We start from the raw sequence: 20,372 nt of genomic DNA, 5'->3' as shown, positions 1-20,372 counted from the left end.
GATTTATGAGCGAAACCTCGAGATTTTGTCAAGAAATTGAAATATTGGCCAAGTGCGAGTTTGCTGAAATTGTTGTCAGTATTGCATTTGGGCTGAAACTGTGTTGCAGAGCATAATTGCCATTGTCAAGGTCAGTATTGTATTGCATTAGGGTAGTGCGGAACTGTGACGCCGTCCAAGGTGGTGATGGGCAAGCAGTCTTATTTATAAGGAAACCAATGGAGACACTGAGCTTCCATTAATCTATATGTATGTAGACCTAACAAGTTAAAAAATACAAAGGTGTGGTGAACTGGTTATTGCACTTTCGACATGGTAAATTTCTAAACTCTTCTCCTTTGTCATAAAACAGCGGTTCAAGCAAGACACCCACAGAAACCTACATCCTAGATGTTCAACTGCTCAAGCTAAACAGAGCCAGGCTTTACAAGTCAGATACGGTTAAGGACAGTACTTATATGTACAAAGTACATATCAAAACTTCCCTAGAACGGAAGAAGAAAACATAGCTGGCCGGCCGCATCCAGTTTTTTCAAAATGGACATCAGATGCGGAAAGAGGGAATAAATATGTACAGGTAAAACTTCATCTGCTTTCTTCATACTAACTTTGGATTGCTATAGAACCACATGAAGTTGGTTCTTCTCTTTTCAGTTGTTGGGTGTGTCGGCCTTGGGTGTACCAACGTCCGTTCGATTTCTATTAGCTCCTCCATCTCGAGGTTGAGGTTTTTTGAAATACTTCTCATTGAAAGACTCGGCTACTGCAGCATGCTTTTCCTTAACGAAATTCTCCAAACACTTGCGGTACGAGAAATCTTCTTTGCGTCCATCCGTTGAAACAACATAGAAGCATCTTGTATCCTTGAAACTGCTGTGTGTACTAACCTGTCAAAACGCACATTCAAATAGTCAACACTGCTGGCAAAGACATTCAACTGTACATGTTTGGGGCCTAATATTCAGCATAAAACACTTGAAGCACTGACAATATTAGGCATTGAACAAAAATAAACTTTGTAATCTCACGAGCTATTATGGACAACCATTTCAGCATTGTCCTCAGGTTATCACAATTCACAAGTAAAAATAAAAGGTCTATAAGTTTAAGCAGTTTTAAATAGAGGTAGATTGCCGTTCAGCATACCATCACATGATCAATGCCACAACCCATTTTGACATCTTTATCTGGGTGATACTTGAACACGTTTTCAAGCACATAAGCTTGATCCTCCGCTGACAACGGTTCACCGTCCTTGTCCCTTCAAAGACAAACAAGAGATGTCAGAGCAGACTAGTAAACAACACAAATAATAATAGACATCAACAAAAGGTTAGTAAATAGGTATTCATAATTTTCATCCAAAATTTTATTGGATTACAATAGCTAAACTAACATGTACACGAGAATCTTTTTCACAAATGTCAGATACAGGATCATCTCAAACTGGTCAAGCAGAGTGTCCAGTACGTAACATGAACATGTTTGTGGTACAGGCTTGTAGGCCCTGGTATTAAAACCAAAAAGCAGTTTTGGCTCCTCTGACATAAGCGAGATTTGCCTCGCAAACCTGTTACAGAAAAAAGTAGAGCATACGTTACAAAAATTACCTTGATTGCTGCATTATTTTCCTTATTGCCAGTATAATGGTGTCAACCTCTGAAAGAGCACTTTGCTCCTCAGATGTAAAACGATCCAGCCGTTGTCTGGTTGCAGTGTACAGTCCACTTGAATTCCACCCACTTTGATCATCTGGCGTTCCTTGGGGATTGTTAGGGCGACCTTTGTTTTTCCAGTCCCCAGTGTTTGAGGAACCCCAACCACGAGAACTCTTATTAGTATTCCATGCAAATGGCTTAGCAGGCGGTTCTTTGCGTTGGCTCCATTGGACTTCTTTTTCCGCCTGATCTCCAACAGACGAAGAACCCGCAACTTGAGAGTCCGCTGATTGATTTACGTGTTCACCAGCCATACTTGTCCCCCATGTACCTAGCGCAACGAATGAACGGAGTTACACATTAGATTATATGCTTACAAGACGGACTCTTTTATTGACAGTAACCAACACCAACTAACAAGAATGAGAAAAAATTGAGATAACCGACACATATAATGATCAAACTATTGGTGTAATGACAGTGTAACAGTCTAACTAACTCTTGGTGGCACTAGTACATACCTGCTGATTTGTTGTTAGTGGTCTCAGTTTTAGGTGGCTCGCTCCATTGGTTCCACTGACCATTCTCTTCCTTACCATTCTGGCCTGTTGTATTGGCCTTCTCCACATGTCCTCCCCAAGAATCACTGGGATCATCCTGCGGCTGCTTTTGGGTATTCCAACCACCGGTTGTATTGGTTTTTTCCACAACTCCTCCCCAAGAATCACGAGCTTCAGCCTGGGATGCAGGCGTCTTGGTATTCCAACCACCAGTTGTGTTGGTTTTTTCCACAAGTCCTCCCCAAGAATCGTCAGGTTTAGCCTGGGATGGCTGCATCTTGGTATTCCAACCAGCAGTTGTGTTGGCCTTTTCCGCCTGCTCTCCCCAAGAATCACGAGGTTCATTCTGGGATGATTGCGTCTTGGTATTCCAACCACCAGTGGTGTTGGTTTTATCCACAACTCCTCCCCAAGAATCACGAGGTTCATTCTGGGATGGCTGGGTCTTGGTATCCCAACCATCAGTGGTGTTGGCTTTTTCTGCCTGCTCTCCCCAAGAATTACGAGGTTCGTTCTGCGATGGCTGCATCTGGGTATTCCAACCACCAGTTGTATTGGCCTTCTCCACCTGCCCTCCGCAAGAATCATTTGGATCATCTTGTGAAGGCTGCTTCTTGGTATTCCAACCACCTGTTGAATTGGCCTTCTCCGCCTGTCCTCCCCAGGAATCGTTAGGATCGTTCTGTGAAGGATGACTTTTGGTATTCCAACCACCAGGTGCCGAAGAATTTGGATCATCTTGTGAAGGCTGCTTCTTGGTATTCCAACCACCTGTTGAATTGGACTTCTCCGCCTGTCCTCCCCAGGAATCGTTTTGTGAAGCCTGACTTTTGGTATTCCAACCACCAGGTGCCGAAGAATTTGGATCATCTTGTGAAGGCTGCTTCTTCGTATTCCAACCACCTGTTGAATTGGCCTTCTCCGCCTGCCCTCCCCAGGAATCCTTAGGATCGTTTTGTGAAGCCTGAGTTTTGGTATTCCAACCACCAGGTGCAGAAGAATTATCAATTTCTTTGGGAGAATGGTTGTCTGACTGAATTTTATCGCTACTACCCCAGCCAGCCCAAGCATCTGAATTTGATGCTGCACCAGGATTCTCTGAACCCGAAGTTTTGTCAACTTTCCACTCTCCCCAGCCGCCCGATTCACCAGTTTGTGAGGAATTGTTTCCCCAATTTCCTTCTGATATTTGGCTAGGCTGTAAGTTTGGTTCGAATTCGGCTATGTCATCAAAGGTGGCCTTGCCTCCATCAGGGTGCTCAGGGGACAGGGGCAGTTCAACGTAGTCATTTTCCAGTTCCATATCATCAACTTCTTCACCTAAACATCCAGATATTACTTCCCCTTCTTTTGTACCTGTCCTTACTATCTGGAGAAAGTTGTAAATATCCACTGCATTTTGATCCAGTCCCATCTAACAGAATAAAATGGAAAACAGATCAATCATGTCATACAAGAAGAGTCCTAATAAATTTATCCAAGTAGATATGGCCTAGATCAATCATCTTAACAACTTGCAATAATGCACAAGTAATAACAGACTTAAAGATGATACACACGAGTAAACTTACCTCTTTCTTGTTCCACAAAATTTCAAAACGGGCTCCTGTACCAACTGCAACACGCTTACCGAAGGAACATGAAGCAACTGTGCTTGACAAAGAATCTAGATGACACTTTTCAGCAGCTTTCTCAAAGCATTTCCTTGGTGTCTGAGAAACACAAAAAATTCCATCAGATCAAGAAGGCCAAAGGCACGAAGCCACTTATAAAACATTACGTCCACCATCTAAGTATACAGACATGCAGAAAATTCTTACAAAGAGTGTAGCTTCTGTAAATGGTATTTGGACATTTAGTGAGCGGAATAATGCTTTATAACCACCAGTGTTGAAACCGATCAGATTTCCTGTGCAGGTCATGCTATTTGCCACAAGTATGAGGTGCTCCTTCAGCACACCTTTCGCAACCATCCTAATTGATGTTGTGAGTCGCTGCATAAGATAACACACAATATTAGTGTATTAGAAAGGGTTAAGAAACAGGTAAAAACGAAGTAAGACGCACGGGGCCATAAAACGTTAACGCATGAGCAAGTATAGAAAGTGTATTTTATATGATGCAACAAATCTGAATCTGACACTACAACACACATACGAAACCAAACTGCAGTTTCTGTCCTAATTAATAATTAAAGACATGCAGGAGTTCTAACAAGAAATAATAAAATCCAATATGTGGAGAAGTTGAGTAGCACAGATACATTTGTTTTCCCAGCGACTGACATAAGTTACATTCATATACATATAGATCAACAATAAATATCACCAGAGTAAGAATAACAGTACTACTGTACCTCAACCGCTTGATCAAAAGCACAAGAAATGCCAATCATTTCCTGTAGTTGTTTGATGCCATATGGAATAGATCGCCGTGTGTCGATCAAATGTATTATTGGAAGGCAAGAATCCATGACCGTCCTCCAAGTATCACCATGTTGTTTGACAACCTCCTTTTCGAGAACTACTTCCACTGCCAGCTCACCCTTTTGAATCTTACTAGGTCTTCTTACCCAAGATGTTGTATCTGGATTAACCCATACAATGTTGGCCATGTTTACTCGAGGATCACCTACATGGTCATTAGAAATATGAGACGACAATTAATAGACACATAGATATTATACAGAGACCAAATAAATTGATGACAATGACCAGAATTACTCTCAGTTAAGTTTGAATGCACTTCCTTGCAAGAGCTCAAAGCAAAGGAAATACTCGGCAATTATAATCAGCAAAAGACACAATGCCCAGTCACTAAACAGCCCAAACCATGTTGCAGTAAGGGAAAAACTTGACTTAAACCATGTTACAAGTTCAAGGGCCACGCTTCAATTTGGAAGTTCCTTCTCTTGTTAAATGATTACAATAATTAAACAGCTAGCGGCATGTGTTTTAACATTATTGTGTTATTTTTGTTCACTAAAAGACTAAGTAGACGATTTAAATACAGATTAGAGCAGAGGAAGCTAATATAGCTGTTGGGCATAGATAACTGTACGAGAAGGGTCATTCACTACTGAAAACATGCAACCCTCAAAATTAACTTCAAAGTTTGTTTTATTTTTTGAGAAGATACATATTTACAGAGCATTTTCAAAGTAATAATCAACGAATCTAATCTGCTGGCTGTACTAACAAGCAAATGAGAGCCGCTTGCACTAAGCCTAACCAACTAGGCCTTATTCGCAGTTGGCCGAATCTTAAAACCAAATAGGACCAAATAAGCCGAAACCAGAACCAACTGTTTAGACCCATCTCCAGGAAGATTGATAATTGATTTTAGACCCACTATTGGTAGCCCTACTGTTTAGAGATGGGTCAAAATTCAGCAACGCGAGAAAGTTGCCTTGAAACCCTAAGTTTCAGGTAGTGTTATAATTGATTTTAGACTCAGCCTTGCTGTTTAGGGATACAGGTCCAAGAACAGCAACGCAGGGATGTTGCCTTGGAAACTGGCAATACCAAACATGTTATGTGAAGATAGCTCAGTGGAAAAAGATGTTAATGAAGAGGTTTAGTGGAAAGCAAGCGAAATCCATAAGATAAATGCAAGCCTCTTTATCGAAAAGATAAGGAGGTCACTTTAAGGCCACAAAGAAGAGCTCAAATTATTTAATCTTATAATGATTTACCAGAACCTCAACCTGAATGATGCATTTTCACAAGTGAAAAACTGGCACAATGATAACATACCTTTAACTATGGTCTCTAACAGAATTGAGCAGATTGAGTTGGCCATTAGCTGTGAAGTTTGTTCTAAAGTACAAGCGCTTGTATCTTGCCACGAGAACTGCAAGCATGGAACCTGGGAGCTTTCCGCATCAGGGGGTGAAAAATAACAACATTCACTGCAAAGCACATCCAACATTAGTTTCTGATGAGCATAAGAAGTAGGCATATGATACCACAAATCTTTGACCCAATGACGACAACCAAAAAGATAACATAAATTAGTTGAAGAAAGTTATGATACTAAGGACACAGCAATATACACTACACGCAACTAAAACACCCCCAAAATACTTCGTATCTATATAGACATGGAGAGAAGTACACTAAATTCATGTTTCGATTTACTTTGAACAGTTTTTGTGAGAAAAATTTGTGCATCTTTTAGCATGACTTCTGACACCAATGAAGCATTAGTACACAAACTTACATCTGGAAGGATATAATCAATTATTGTTGACGGATTTTCTGCATTTGCTAACATTTTATAAAACATAGCTCATGCAGTTAATTTTATTTGGCTTTCCCGGGAATCACAAATGTTGCAAGGTAGGTCATGGGTGTGAAATACTACCACCTAGCACAGTCCTTTTGTTGTTGCCTTTACTCTCCGTAAGTGGCTATCCCAACTGTGCATTATTGCTTAAACTTTTATGTTCCTCTGAAGGCTTTGATACCAGTTGTCCGTGGTACAGATCACTTATATGTGGTCGGTAAGTCGTCACATAAATCTGCCAACGGTATCAACTTTTATACGCCTATATGACAGATGGGCCGGACCGACAGTGTTTAAGAAAGCATGGCTAATTCTTCCAGTAGATATCTCAAGCGTCTGGTCAAGATTAGATTCAGCATTTGATTTATACTAAGAAGGTCATCATTTTTTGTCTCTTCCCTCTTATCTTTCGGAGAAGCTACAAAAAGGTCCAAATGATGTATCGGACCCGGATTAATGAGACTTGATACCATGAGACTTACAGCACGGGACAAGACCCGAATCATCTTTCATATTCAAGTAGAAATTTGCCATTCTGACATATATGATCAAGTTCAGAAGTTAATCTTGCATGCATAAAATAAATTCACATGATAAAACAAACCTGGCAGACAATGTAAGGGCCCTAAGAATACGACCAAGACGATCTTTCTTCTTTTTAATAGAACCAAGTTTTTCTTGACACCTTTGGAGAATTTGATGTACATTTCGGCCCACATATTTCATTTCCGCCTGTCCAAAAAAATACAGGTATATTTCTTTTAAAAGTATTTAGCAGTAACAAGAATATGCTTTAGCTATTCAAACCAACCAGATTACTAAATGCTTCATTAGTAAGTACCAACCTCGTCAAGGTGAATATGACCAACAAGACAGGCATTTGTATCTGGATTCTCAATAGAACCTTGCTGCTTTCTGTATCTGTAAAAACGTTGTGTTAGCTCTGGCGTCAGTCAGAATGAGCATTGAACGATAACAAATTAATATTTAAAACACTGCATATCATATCGATAAACTAATGATGAAACAGAAAACAAGCAACGCAAAATATCCAGCTGTTCTCTATCACAGTGAACAAAATAGTACCAGCAAAAACTTGACACAAATAATGAGAATAAAGAAAGAAAATAAAAGAACAACTATGACGCGAATGACAAGGGACAAACATTAAACCAGCTGTGAGAAACAGTTATGATGGAAAGAGAAGCCTGGTCCAGGAAAAAAAAATTTGCGAGCAATACTAATAAGCAAATCAAAGTATTAAAACTCCAGATGTCAAAAACGAAAGCATAACAGTTATGGCATGACTTGCAATTGAATGGAGGAATGGAGAATTAAAGTTTATGATCACTTACTCAACCAGAAAGCTGTTTGCTATAGCCTTCAGATTCCTTCTTTTCAAATGATTCTGAACTGAATATGCTGCATTTTCTTTGCAATACTTTTTTCCGCAACTACAATCGTTCAAGTACAAAATTGCACGACGATCATTGAGATCATTCTTCATATTAACTTTGCAAAGTACTATTTCCTGAAGAAAATTAAAAAAAAAAAAATCAAATTGTCGAAAGATGTAAAGATATAACAAAGACCTATAAATTTATGGGTACACTATTCAATCGACTGACTGATAGTACCTTCATCAGCTCCCAAGATGAATTGCTACTTGCTGAAGAATCAAGAACGGCTTTGTATGCGGGATTGGAAATAGCTGTTGCGGCCAAAACACCAACTGGTTCCCCAGCAGGAGAGAAACTCCTGCCCTCGGTTCCAGTTTCCACTATATAATCGAACTGGATAACCGAATTGCTACAGGCATTTCTAACTGTGCCATCATAGCAAATTACAACATCTCGAAGAATTGCCATCAAATTTTTGAAGAGAGTTCCAGGTTCAGTTAATCCTCTAGATGAACGTACTAGCACTTCTCTAGAAGAAATTGAATCCACCAGTTTCTCGTAGGGATTCAAGCCATGAAAGAAACAGCTCCTGATCAGCCCAAATGCCTCTGACGGACAGTCAATCCCACTAACAGCAAACTTTTTTTGGAAAAATGTAGTCATATCTTCAACCAAAGTTCTTGTATAAATCCTTCCCCTGTCAAAAAGCTGAAGCCCTAAGAAGCCTAGTTGTTGAACTACCTTATTAATGGATGACTCACTTTTTGAATCTATCAGATTACCCAAAGTAGATGACTTCAGAATAAAATTTACAACTGGCACTTTTACGCCTCTCAAGTGGTTCTCCACTTGCAACTCAACCACTTCATTGTACGTAGACCTCAAGTGATAGAGCAGCGGTGATATCTTTTGAACATTCTTTCGGAGCTCACGAGTAATTGACTTGGGAATGCAAAAATCTTCCAGGCTTACACTATAACCTTCTGAAAATACGTTTTCCATCAACAATGGCTGCAAGGAATTAAAAACCCTCAACGCATCTTGGGAGCCCTTTTTCAAGAAGACAGCATTGATGATATCATTGAATATGGACTGCACCACATCCCTATTGTAATCAAACTTCACTATCTCACTTTGACGAATAACATATCTCTCCCCTGAGCAATCAAAATCTGCAGGTAAAGCATTCTGCAGAATCTGTAAAGCTGTCCATTGTGGGACAGGACCACAAGCCTTCAATAAAGCAGGAAACTGCAAACCACTTGAGACATACATGGCTAGCTGTTGGGCCGTTGCTTTTTTTAAGAAATATTTCTTGAACATAATCTTTAGCGACAATAACGCGTCATTTGCCAACTGTAAGTTCAGTTTTCCACTGTGTGAACTAAGCAGTTGCTGTTCCACTGAGAAAAGCTCAAGAACCTCTGCTTTTGCTGCAAGAGACTGCGGATAGAATAAGTGAATGCAGTCACCATCAAAATCAGCACCAAGGGGACTACAAATAAGGGGGTTGATCTTAACCGTATGTTCATCATGGATATACACTGAAAATGCTTGCAGAGAATGTTTGTGAGTACTGGGTGGCCTATTAATGAAGACAATATCACCATCCATAATCCTTCGATGTACAACTTGACCAACTTTTAACGATGTGTGACCCTTTGATCCTTCCTTTAGTGAATACATTGAACCACCATCTCTGTACGTTAGGCACAACTTCTTATCCACAAGCTCTTGCAAATGATCCATGTTATGTACAGTAACCTTTTCTTCAAAAGTAATCTTCTGGGCAATCTCTGATGGTAGACCAATTTCATCCACCCTCTTATATGCATCACCTGTGATTACACTACGAGAAGAAAAACCAGAACCCTTACTTATGAATAATGTTTTCATTTTTTCAATCCAAGCTTTTGCCGAAGTATCATCACTCTCGTTATTGACCCTGAATTTTGATTTGATGCCACGAGGTCCCTTGACAAGTAAGAAATAACATAAATATATGATTGTAGAATGAAAAGAAAACTAAATAACCACAGCTAACTACTTAACATCTGTAAATATTCAACGTGAAGGAAAGAGAAAAAAAAACATGAACACATAGCAGATAGTTCTTTTCAAAGTCTTCTCTTTCATAATAAGCATAGAGAACATCAAGGGAGGGAAAACACAGACACCCACTACTTAAGATAAAAAGATCTCAAAGAAACGCAATATGTACAATCCTTTAGTAAATTTATCTTGACCATTCTTAATCTTTATCTGACTACTTAATCACAACAGTATTATCTGACCTCGACAATTCCGGGCACTGGTATCCTAGCTAAGACCAATATAACTGACGAGCCGGATAGTCTACTAAAGCACGGTGTTTTCTATACGGTGTTGTTCTCTTTTAGACCCAAACACAAGGATTTGTCTGAAAAACAGTTTGCATAAGTAAGAGGACACCATCAACCTAACCAGTATAAAATACGCATACTGCGCCATAACATACCTTGGTGCTACCCCTCACATGAAGATACTGCGCAATTGCTGACTGCAACTCGTTGGCTTCCACTTCATGAGACTCAAAATTCGGAGGGCCAGATCTCGAGCTTTTGATGATTTCGGCTTGCTTGAGAACTTTCTTAAGCATTGACACAGAAACATCCTGGAAAAACAATGCCCAGATTTAATATACTGCCAAGTTTATTAGCTGAACGACAAAAACTAAACATACACCCAGCCAATTTAGACAGCAAACTCAGCATTGCTAAGAAGAGAAAGGGTAACAACTTACTGAAGACATGATAGTAGTTCCATCTGAAATATCTGGTACAGACAAACAATTCGGAGGCACGGGTAATTTTTGTAGAATGTAGCCATCCTGAGGAAAATATCCTTTTGCGGCAAGCTTTTTTTTTGTCTCCGCAGGAATTCTTTTTAGAATTTCCAGAACCTGATTGTTGCAGATTTGCAGTAAAGAATGCCACATTAAAAACCGTTTAGGTTCTCTTAGAAGTTGCAAACAGAAAGAAGACTATCCAAACAGATCATAACGTAAGGATTTAATGTCGGCTAAGAAAATAAGATACGACAAAGAAGAAAAACTATTGGAGAGAATGTTTTTGACAATATTTAAGCGCAGAGTCTATATTTTTCAAACTTGTAGACTTGTTGTTCAGGTTCTTCTGTTACACTGAAGCATTCATAGATCCCAATGATGCTAATTTTAGGTCTTGCAGAGTGCTCTACTGGAAATACCCCACTCTAATATTGTAAGGGCAGGAAGGTAGTCCACCTGATGTCTTCAAAACTATCATAAATGGAGATACAGATACTTTTACATCATGTAAGCTTAAATATTCACAACTCAAAACCACCCACCAACTAGATCACAAGCATGAGTATGTACGATTAACCAACAACCCGAGTGGGAAAGATTTAAGGAATAGTTAAGTAAAACCCGCCAATGGACATTTGTGATATGTCATACACAAGTATAAAAACTGAAATCATACTTCTTGTCCAAGCACTATCAAAGCCAATTGATGAATTTAAATAAAATAATATTATGACAGAAACGAACATAAAGATGTATAGAACACCTCAAACCATCATATCCCTGAATGAAACTGAAATTGTTAGTATATGAAATAGGAGGGAAGCAATTTTTGACCCACCTCACAAGGGAGCAAAGTGCGACATTCTTCGTAACCATAGATGAATCCATATCTCTCTAAGAAATTCCACATATTTTCTCTTAATTTCGACTTGGGCACTTTCAGTTCTAAGCAGAATGAACCATCTTTTACATTACTTTCTCTTACAGTTATTGGTGGCATATCCTACAAAAAAAGGGAGAGCACAATTAATTGGAGATAGCACTTACCATTTACAAGTTGAGAAAGTTTACTACATGAATCATGCAATGCAAGAGACAACATCCTAATACACGCATTAAATTTAAGTATTCTGATTACTCAACATTAGATTTTTTACCGTTTCTTGGGCAACGAAGAAACTTAGATTGAAACGCAAAGTTAATAACCACAGTCCTTTCGATAATGTGTTTATACATTATTCCCTAATTTTATAGCTGTATCCCAACCATATGTTACCTTAACCCATGCATGCACCCCCTGAAGACTGAAGCTTGGCTCGTACTTTTCTAACATATTCATGGCGAGATCAGAAATTAAATTGTTGACCATGCATATGCAGAACAATGTCCCATGTCAAATCAGATAACGATGAAACCAGGTCATGCAAACTAATCAAGCGCAACTACATAAAGTGTGATGTCCACTGACACATAAATTGAGTCAAAGACATTTATGGACATGAGACTTTTATAACATCCATAACATGAAAGCCAACAGAAAGCCTTGTGGTGATTATTATAGTTCGAAGCTTTTGCCTTCTTAAATATGCAAACCAATATAAGCACATAAGTTTTGAAGATGTGGACTACATACAACATGGAAGCAAGTTACAGGCCTTACCAGACAATGTGTGCATGCAGAAGATTTGTCCTTTTCACCATTTTTCCTAATCTGCTGACACAAAAGCAGTTAAGAACAAAGTTAACAATTATAACAAAAATGGAAAGGAGAAAAGAAAATGCATGGCCAAAATAAATAACTGGAAGCACTCATAAAGTCATTCTACAAAAATTGAAGGTGTATCATGCTTGCAATATAAAACTTGTGAGCAACCCTAGTTTTTCTCTCCGCATCCAGACGGAAGGGAAATATTTGCATATGATGTCGTAAAAGTGAAATGCACAAGACGGTTTGCCTCCACAAGTGCCAGCCTCTTTGCAAGAAAGTAGAAGAAAGCATAGGAATTATAATTCAGAAAAGGTTGGCCAGAAATAGTAACGTGGAACAATACTAAGAAACTATGGAAATACAAACAAGAAAGATTCATTTTAGCAGGGTAAAAAACAAAAACCAGGCAAAGTTAAAACAGAAAACCCAAACAAATAGGAAAAAAGTTAGAAGATGATCTCCAAGTTCCAGCAACTTACATAAAGATATGACTAGCTCTATTCTAATCAAGTGTTTCGATTACCGGGTTGACTAACATGCAGAGATAACACTAGCTTTTTTCTAGTCACAATGTTTACATTACCAGGTTGACTAACAAACATTGGCATTCAAATAATGGAGCATAATACCCTGGCAGTACAAAAAAGTTGACCACATTGACCAGCTACTAAAGCAAACATAAATAATTGCAAAATAAGAACCTTGGAAGAAAAATGAAAAAAAAGGAGAACGAAAGAAGAAAACATATATGTCTTTTGATATGGAGGGTAAAGTGCTTCAGAACCTAAGCAAGGCTACATGGTAAGAGATGTGACTACCTGTCCCTTCTTCATGCGCAGGCATTTCAAGCAGATGATACTTAGAAGCCGTTTAAGCTCCCCCAAATGAGAAGGATGATATACTGGTATGGGCAACTGAATGTACCCAAAATGACCTGCACTACCAAAAAAAGAGTATGAATCCAGGCTCATACAATCAGCAGTACCAGACCTACTTGAGTATTACTTCCTAGCAGAAAATATGTGACAGATTTCAGATGCATACTGTTACTTACCATCACACTCTCCTGGTTCTGCTGTCCCGCAAGATTCACATTTACCGGTTTCCAACGGCAGGCCAAGGAAAGGGTTTGTTAGCTGACTAGGATGACTAATAGGACAATCACTTATGGATGATGTACACTACAATGGAGAAAGAACCATGATCAGTATTTTATGCTTAAGAAATTAGTTACTAGTAGTAGTAGGGAAGCAGATTCATATAAAATCATCATCAGTAACAGAAAGAAAACGCTTGAATAATAGAAAAAAGTCTTTTTAGCGAATAATAATTTAAAATCGGATGGTGCAGGTGATCACGTTACATGTAGTGCAATGTAGGGACGGCTAGAATATATATAAAGTAGAGTTCCAAACGTCGACAACTCCTCCGTTCTATGACTCTTATAGTAGCGACACAATGTACTCTTTAAGGTTAAACATACATTAAATTTCCAACCGAGCATCTAATGTCACCATTCTGAATTGTATCCAATATCTGAATACCTTAAGGAAATTTAAAGAACTTTGGTGAACTAACTGTTCTGTTACTTAATATATGGATATATCCGCCCTCCATTAACACCTGGCTGATTGAAATCAGTACTTCTGGCTTATGCATGTTTTAGTTCTTCGTCATTAACAGATTCACGTAACTAAACTCTGAATCTAAGATCGCAGAACCTGACGGACAGCAATTCAAGTTCTTCCCACAAACCTCTTCTTCATCATACAAGCTACAATCCAACTTCATGCATTTAGCACATAAGCATATCATTATATAAGACATAAGTATAACATAAAAAAATCTCCATTGAAACCACTTAAACCAATTGCAGTGTAGAGGAACAATATTAAAGACTGGGAAAACACATTTGTTAGTCAAGTTTAAACGTAAATGAAACCCTCTGAACATCATGAACTACTTGATTGACAGAAAAATAACTAGCACAACTCACAAAGAAATAAACAAGAAACCCATGGTAAGAAAGTTAGACCTACTCTTCACAAACTGAATAAAACACAAGTTTGTACTTACGATTTCCTGATGAGATGCTAAGCTAAATTTAATACTGGTTAATCTTCCTTCTGCTATAAGCGGAGAGGAGCGGTTTTCCTCCATCTCTTTCTTCACATTTAACACTAAAAATGCCTACAAAAAAAGTTCAAAAGAAGCAAAAAAACAGTGAGCAGAACTGCAATATTTTGTAAACCTCAAGGATAAAATAAAGAACTAGAACACACGAAAACCCAACAACAAAACAAAAATAGAAGATACAATCATAGATCTCCAAAGAAAGAAAAAGAGTGAGACTGTGCAAGTGTCCTAAGTTGAAAGGTAAACCTAGATTTCCTCTCTGAATCAAAATCTAACACCATAGTACTGCCTTGATAAACACTGACAGTCACAATACTGTCAAAAAAACTGACATGCAAAGGAGAATTTGAAGTAAACAAGAAAATTTCTTCATTTGGCAAAAAAAAACAACGAAAACCCTGATTTTCAGAAAACAAATCAACAAATGCAGTATCATCTTCTACGATTCGCAACTCTGAAACAAGAAATCAAAAGTAAGAAAACGCAAAAACCCAGGAAAATTACCCTTAATAGAAAAGTAAAAGAAAAAATAGAAAAAACCCCAAAATAACAAGGGTTTATTACTACTAGGTCACTTTTTTTTCCTTTTCTCAACGAGAAAATCCTCAACAAGTTTCGAAGGGTTTATGAAAAAAGGGGGGTCTTTTTAAATCCTTACTTCACACTGTGTGTGACTCTGAAAGTAGAGATAAAAGAGAGACGAAACTTCTTCAATTTCTTTACCTAACAAAAGCTCAACCGAAGAAAAATGCCTGATTCAGTTGAAAGATGAAAATTTTATTTTGGTTTTCCTTCTTCTCACCGGCGAGAGCTGTCTGAATTAGAGGAGAGAAAAGAGGGAATCAGAGGAGAGGGAGCAAATGGGAATCGCTTAACATCCTACATGCAACAGATGCAGGGCAGCAGGCAGCACTGTGTCTATTGTACTATTAATCTCACACCACTGTGTGTGAAAACAGAATGGGCACTAGAGTTACCAAGTTACCCCTGACCTATGTTATATTCACAATTTTGCACGACTGTCTGTATATCTGTGTGTAGCGGGGAATATAACAAGGTACGAAATTTTGGACTCGCTGCAGTGACAGGTCTATAGTGAATTTGTCTCGTGATGATCCCGGTATGGTACTCCCTGGTCCGGAAATTTAATGCCAAAACATTTTATATACATACAAAAAAGAATTGGGTAATTACATTATCGTATATAAAATGTTTTGGCATTATCTATGTAATTACCCAATCAGACTAGGGTTATTCATAGAGTTTAAAGGTGAGGTGTCATCCTCACATTCCATTTACAAGGTGTGATACTGGGACCAACTTTGAAAGGTTGTTTTAGTTATGCATGGCTTTCATGTGTGGACTCTTCTTTTCTAAAAAGGAATCACCATTTTCAAATTTGAGATAGTGTCAATTATAAAAAATATTAAAATAATCAATCTAGAACTGTCATGTTTTTTTCGGATTTCTTCTTGGTTTTTGATTCCACGATTTCCTGTATTTTCGATTTTTCCTTTTTCTTTCGTTTTTCCCTTTGTTTTCCCTGCGTTTTTGCTTTGGTTTTTTTAGGGTTTTAGGTCACTCTTCTTTTAGGGTTTTGCTTACAGACCGTTATGGCGATTCTCACCAGAGCTTCCTCCATTGTCGTTCGTCTGAATCACAGCCCCTTGAAGCTTCTGCATCAACCGACACAGTCTCATCTGATGAGCTTACCTTCCATTGCCCGCTCAAGACTTTCCATAATTGTCGTGATTGTGTTAATGGTAGAGGATACGCTAAGGTTTCTTTCTTGAAACACCTTCAGGACAGACATCTTTCATCAGCAGCTAAGGTGGACTTCTGCAGAGAGTTGATTGCTACCGATTTGAACATTTATCTCGTCTGGGAGAAGCTTCTATGCAGCCTTAGAATGTGGCTGTGTTGTCGTTGCATGCATCTTCATGCTTGGTCGATGCCTTGCAGAGGTAGACAAGGTGTTGTTCATGGTGAGGTAATTGCCGGCCCACTTAACGGAGATGGAGCAGATTTCCTTCTACACGGTCTTGTCAAACCAGGCAGTGCTGCTAGCTTAACACTATCCAGTGTTGTGAGTTGTGTTGACTCTACAAACGGTGTTGAAGCTCTCCCCTTGAGTGTCGATACTGGTGTTCTTCTTTCCACAGACTTATTGAACGCCATCTTCCAATGGCAGTTCACTACTGTGAAGTGTATTCCACACCAATGTCGGCTTAGCTTCTCCAGGGAACTGAAGCATTGTCTCGATAGAGTTATTGCATGCCCAGGTAACATTTTCATGTGGCTACAACTCTTACTTCTTCCAATTTGCACGCTAACTTTGTTTAGACCGAAGAACTCCGCTGAGGCAAAGTCGGGCAGCCGTAAGAAGCTGCAGATAGCAGTAATAAACCAGGCTATCTCGGTGTGGAAAGAGCCTAATGGCTGCTCCATTTTGGTGTCGAAACTATTACAGCAACCTGTCCGAATGGGGAATGGAAAGGAAGACTCGAAGAAACATGGCGCTGCCAATATTTTGGCCTGCCAGAAGAAGATTAGTTGCGATCATTACTCGGCTGCAATACGGGTACTTTGTTCATCAGGGGTAGCTCCGCATAACGAGAATACTTATATGGATTTGCAAGATAAGAATCCTTCAGCTCCTCCCCCTGTTGTTCCTTCGGATGTTGTGATAGGTGACCCAATTACGGTGGATTCACGGGCTGTCTTGGGAGCTATTAAGAGCTTCCCAAAGGGTACTTCTTGCGGGCGAGATGGCTTACGAGCGCAACATTTGGTTGATGTTGTGAGTGGTGCTGCAGCTGCAGTGACGGATAATTTACTAGCTTCGATTATTGGGGTAGTCAATCTTTGGTTGGCCGGTAAATGCCCCAATAGCTTGGGCGAGTTTATTGCCAGTGCGCCTTTGACTCCACTACTTAAACCAGGGGGTGGCATTAGGCCAATTGCGGTTGGTACGGTTTGGCGAAGGCTGGTTTCCAAAGTTGCTGCTTTTTCAGTCGGGAAAGAGATGACCTCTTACTTAGGCGACTATCAATTTGGAGTGGGTGTGCCTATCGGTGGGGAGAGTATTTTACATGCTGTAAATAGCTTACTGGAGTTGAAAGGTCACTCAGACACAATGTCAATGTTTCTTATTGACTTTTCCAATGCTTTCAACATGGTGAGTAGGTCGCATCTCATCAAAGAGGTTCGTCTTCACTGTCCAGGTATTTCTCGCTGGGTAGAGTTTTTTTATTTGTGACCTGCTAAACTCTATTATGATCAATATATATTGTCTTCTGCTCTCGGGGTTCAGCAAGGGGACCCCCTTGGTCCCTTGCTTTTTGCCTTGACTCTTAATCCTCTTGTGAAGACTATTGCTTCTCGCTGCACCCTTGATTTGCATGCTTGGTACCTTGATGATGGTACCATTATTGGGGATACTTTGGAAGTAGCCAAGGCCTTGAGTATAATAGAAGTTGAAGGACCTAACAGGGGGCTACATCTTAACGTTCGTAAAACTGAAGTCTTTTGGCCATTTATTGATCCCAGAAGCACTTTAGACGGTGTTTTCCCCCCAGATATTGGTAGGCCCTCTAATGATGTTAAGCTTTTGGGAGGACCTGTGAGTTTGGATCCGAGTTTCATTAGTGATATGATGTTGACCAGGGTGAATAAAATTGTTCAACTGATGGATGCAATCAAAAAACTCAAGGACCCTCAGAGTGAGATGCTATTACTTCGTAATTTCACTGGTGTATCTCGTCTATATTTTGCAATGTGTACTACCAATCCAGCGGCATTGCAATCAGCCACTGATGTTTTTGACGATCATTTGCTTAAGTATTTGAGACTCTTAATTACTGGAGATGGTGCAGGGTTTGGTCCTCTACAGCAGCGATTAGCTACTTTGCCTATCAAAGATGGTGGACTTGGCATCTACACCATGGCGGATACCCGTACTTACTGTTTCCTTGCCTCTCAGAATCAGACCGCTTCTGTATAGAAGACAATTCTGGGTAGTTTATTCTCAACAAACAAAGGCTCTGCTTATCAGTTGGCTCTTCAGAACTTTATTCAGGTATGTGGATTACCTCCTTCTTACTGTGTCGATGATACTACCCCCCCCCCCCCCTTCCATGCACTCCCTGGCAGTCACTTATTTTGATGCAATTAAGAAGCAAATCCCAGACCAATTTTCCATGTCTGCAAGAGATTATGTTTTATGGTAGTGTAACCGTATCAAGCATGCTCAAGATTATCTACTTGTTGTGCCAATCAGTGGTCTTAACCAGTGCATTGGGCCTAGACAGTTTCGGGCTGTGCTTTGTTATCGTCTCGGTATTCCTCTGTTTGTTGAGAATAGCTCATGCACTAGTTGCAACAAATCTATGGACATTTTTGGAGACCATGCGCTTCATTGTGCTAAAGATGTTGGAAGTAGATTTCGACATGATGTTGTCCGTGATATTACTGTTGATATTTGTTACAAAGCTAATGTACAAGCTCTCAAGGAGGTTTCTCTGGGTATTATTTCAGATGAGGATGAAGAATTGAGGCCTGCCGATATTCTTGTTCTCAACTGGGAAAACGAGCAAGATGTCTGTATGGATGTTACTGTTGTCTCTCCCTTTACTGGTGATGGTGTTCGTTCTTTTGTCCCAGGGAAAGCCATTTCTAAGGCAGTTTCAAGGAAGCGTGCTAAATATCTGGACAAGTGCACTTCACTCGGTTATGGTCTGGGGGTCTTGGCCTTCTCTACTTTGGGTGAGCTCGGCGAAGATACTTTATGTTTTTTTAAGCGTCTGAAGAATTGTCTTGTTAATAATGACGCTAGTAGTGGTTATGGTAGTTTTGTTTTTCATAGAGTAGGCATTGCTATTCAGAGGGGGGTTGGTGCCCAGCTTGTTGCTAGGTTGCCAACCAATAGCTCTGTGTGATTTATTTTTGAACATATATAGCATCATTACAAAATGGTCATACTTTTAAATTTGAGTTTGCAAATGGATCATACTTTTGAATTCGCTTTATATAATAGTATTTTTTCCATCCGATTAACACTTTTAAATAAAACAGTGTTATATTTTTCCAAAATATCCCCATCTGAAATACCCTTCCATTTAACTAAATTGGTTGAGGTGGTGGTGGTGGAAGCTTAAGAAGCTTCGTTAAACCATGGCTGCTAATGGGGGTACCATTTTGCTTGGGGGTGTACCAAATTACAAAACATATTTCGTTAAGGGTATGGTACACCCCCAAGCAAAATGCTACCCCCCATTAGCAGCATTGCGCCAAACCCGAGGGGAAGCGGTGACCCTTTGGGTGAATATCATTTAACTATCCTGAATGTTATATAAGTGGCGGCACCACCACTACCAAATAGCACCACCATCGAACAAAATTAATAAAGGTAAAATTGAAAATTATGTTTGGAGGGGTAAATAGATAATTTAATTATCATATTTAACCGTGAGTCACCACTTAACTCTCTTCATAACAGTTTTATGACCATTTTATTAAGTGTTTGTAACAGTATGACCATTCTGTGAATCGGCTACTAATTGTGGGATTGTTCCTTACAATTTCATCAGTGTAAGATGTTGAAATGTATTCCACTTGCCCCCGCCCCCCCATGCATAAATAATTTGATTGGCGGTTTTCAAAGCCACGAATTTATCAATGTGAAAAGACGAGGGTATCCAAATACACCAAAATATTTTTTTCAACCTATAAGTCCTCTACCGGATGTGATCGTTTATGTACAAAGTCGAGACAATACGACAATTAGGTTCACACTTC

At 39.3% G+C, this 20,372-nt stretch overlaps 1 protein-coding gene across 2 annotated transcripts; it reads right to left on the bottom strand.

Annotated features, from left to right (window-relative positions):
• Window positions 1-299: 299 nt before the first annotated feature.
• LOC113303157 (DNA-directed RNA polymerase V subunit 1-like) lies at window positions 300-15,488 on the bottom strand. 2 transcript variants are annotated; one of them, XM_026552172.1, is made up of 20 exons: window positions 15,300-15,488; window positions 14,517-14,630; window positions 13,495-13,621; window positions 13,259-13,374; window positions 12,393-12,446; window positions 11,571-11,735; window positions 10,688-10,846; window positions 10,403-10,558; window positions 8,143-9,879; window positions 7,861-8,036; window positions 7,351-7,426; window positions 7,110-7,237; window positions 5,974-6,128; window positions 4,575-4,849; window positions 4,039-4,212; window positions 3,790-3,930; window positions 2,180-3,632; window positions 1,611-1,989; window positions 1,147-1,261; window positions 300-887 (listed from the first exon to the last, which is right to left on the bottom strand). In XM_026552172.1, exons 2-20 carry the CDS (start codon window positions 14,598-14,600, stop codon window positions 651-653), a joined length of 5,907 nt encoding a protein of 1,968 aa, XP_026407957.1. In that variant the 5' UTR covers window positions 14,601-14,630; window positions 15,300-15,488; the 3' UTR covers window positions 300-650. The 2 variants fall into 2 exon arrangements, with proteins under 2 accessions (XP_026407957.1, XP_026407958.1); XM_026552173.1 differs by having other exon boundaries at window positions 12,393-12,443.
• Between the last annotated feature and the right edge of the window lie 4,884 nt (window positions 15,489-20,372).

This window comes from Papaver somniferum, chromosome 8, assembly GCF_003573695.1.
Source record: "Papaver somniferum cultivar HN1 chromosome 8, ASM357369v1, whole genome shotgun sequence".
Classification (NCBI taxonomy): domain Eukaryota; kingdom Viridiplantae; phylum Streptophyta; class Magnoliopsida; order Ranunculales; family Papaveraceae; genus Papaver; species Papaver somniferum.
Note: the sequence above shows the minus strand (reverse complement) of the source record. Positions and strands in the feature narration are given on the sequence as shown.

Bases quoted from the DNA above. Each gene is read 5' to 3' on its own strand.
- LOC113303157 (XM_026552172.1), bottom strand. From the start codon at position 14,600: ATGGAGGAAAACCGCTCCTCTCCGCTTATAGCAGAAGGAAGATTAACC. The intron at 12,447-13,258 runs GTAGTCACATCT...CTTTTGTGTCAG, and splicing joins TGCGCATGAAGAAGGGACAG to CAGATTAGGAAAAATGGTGA. The intron at 11,736-12,392 runs GTAAGGCCTGTA...CTTTTTTTGTAG, and splicing joins CTGCATGCACACATTGTCTG to GATATGCCACCAATAACTGT.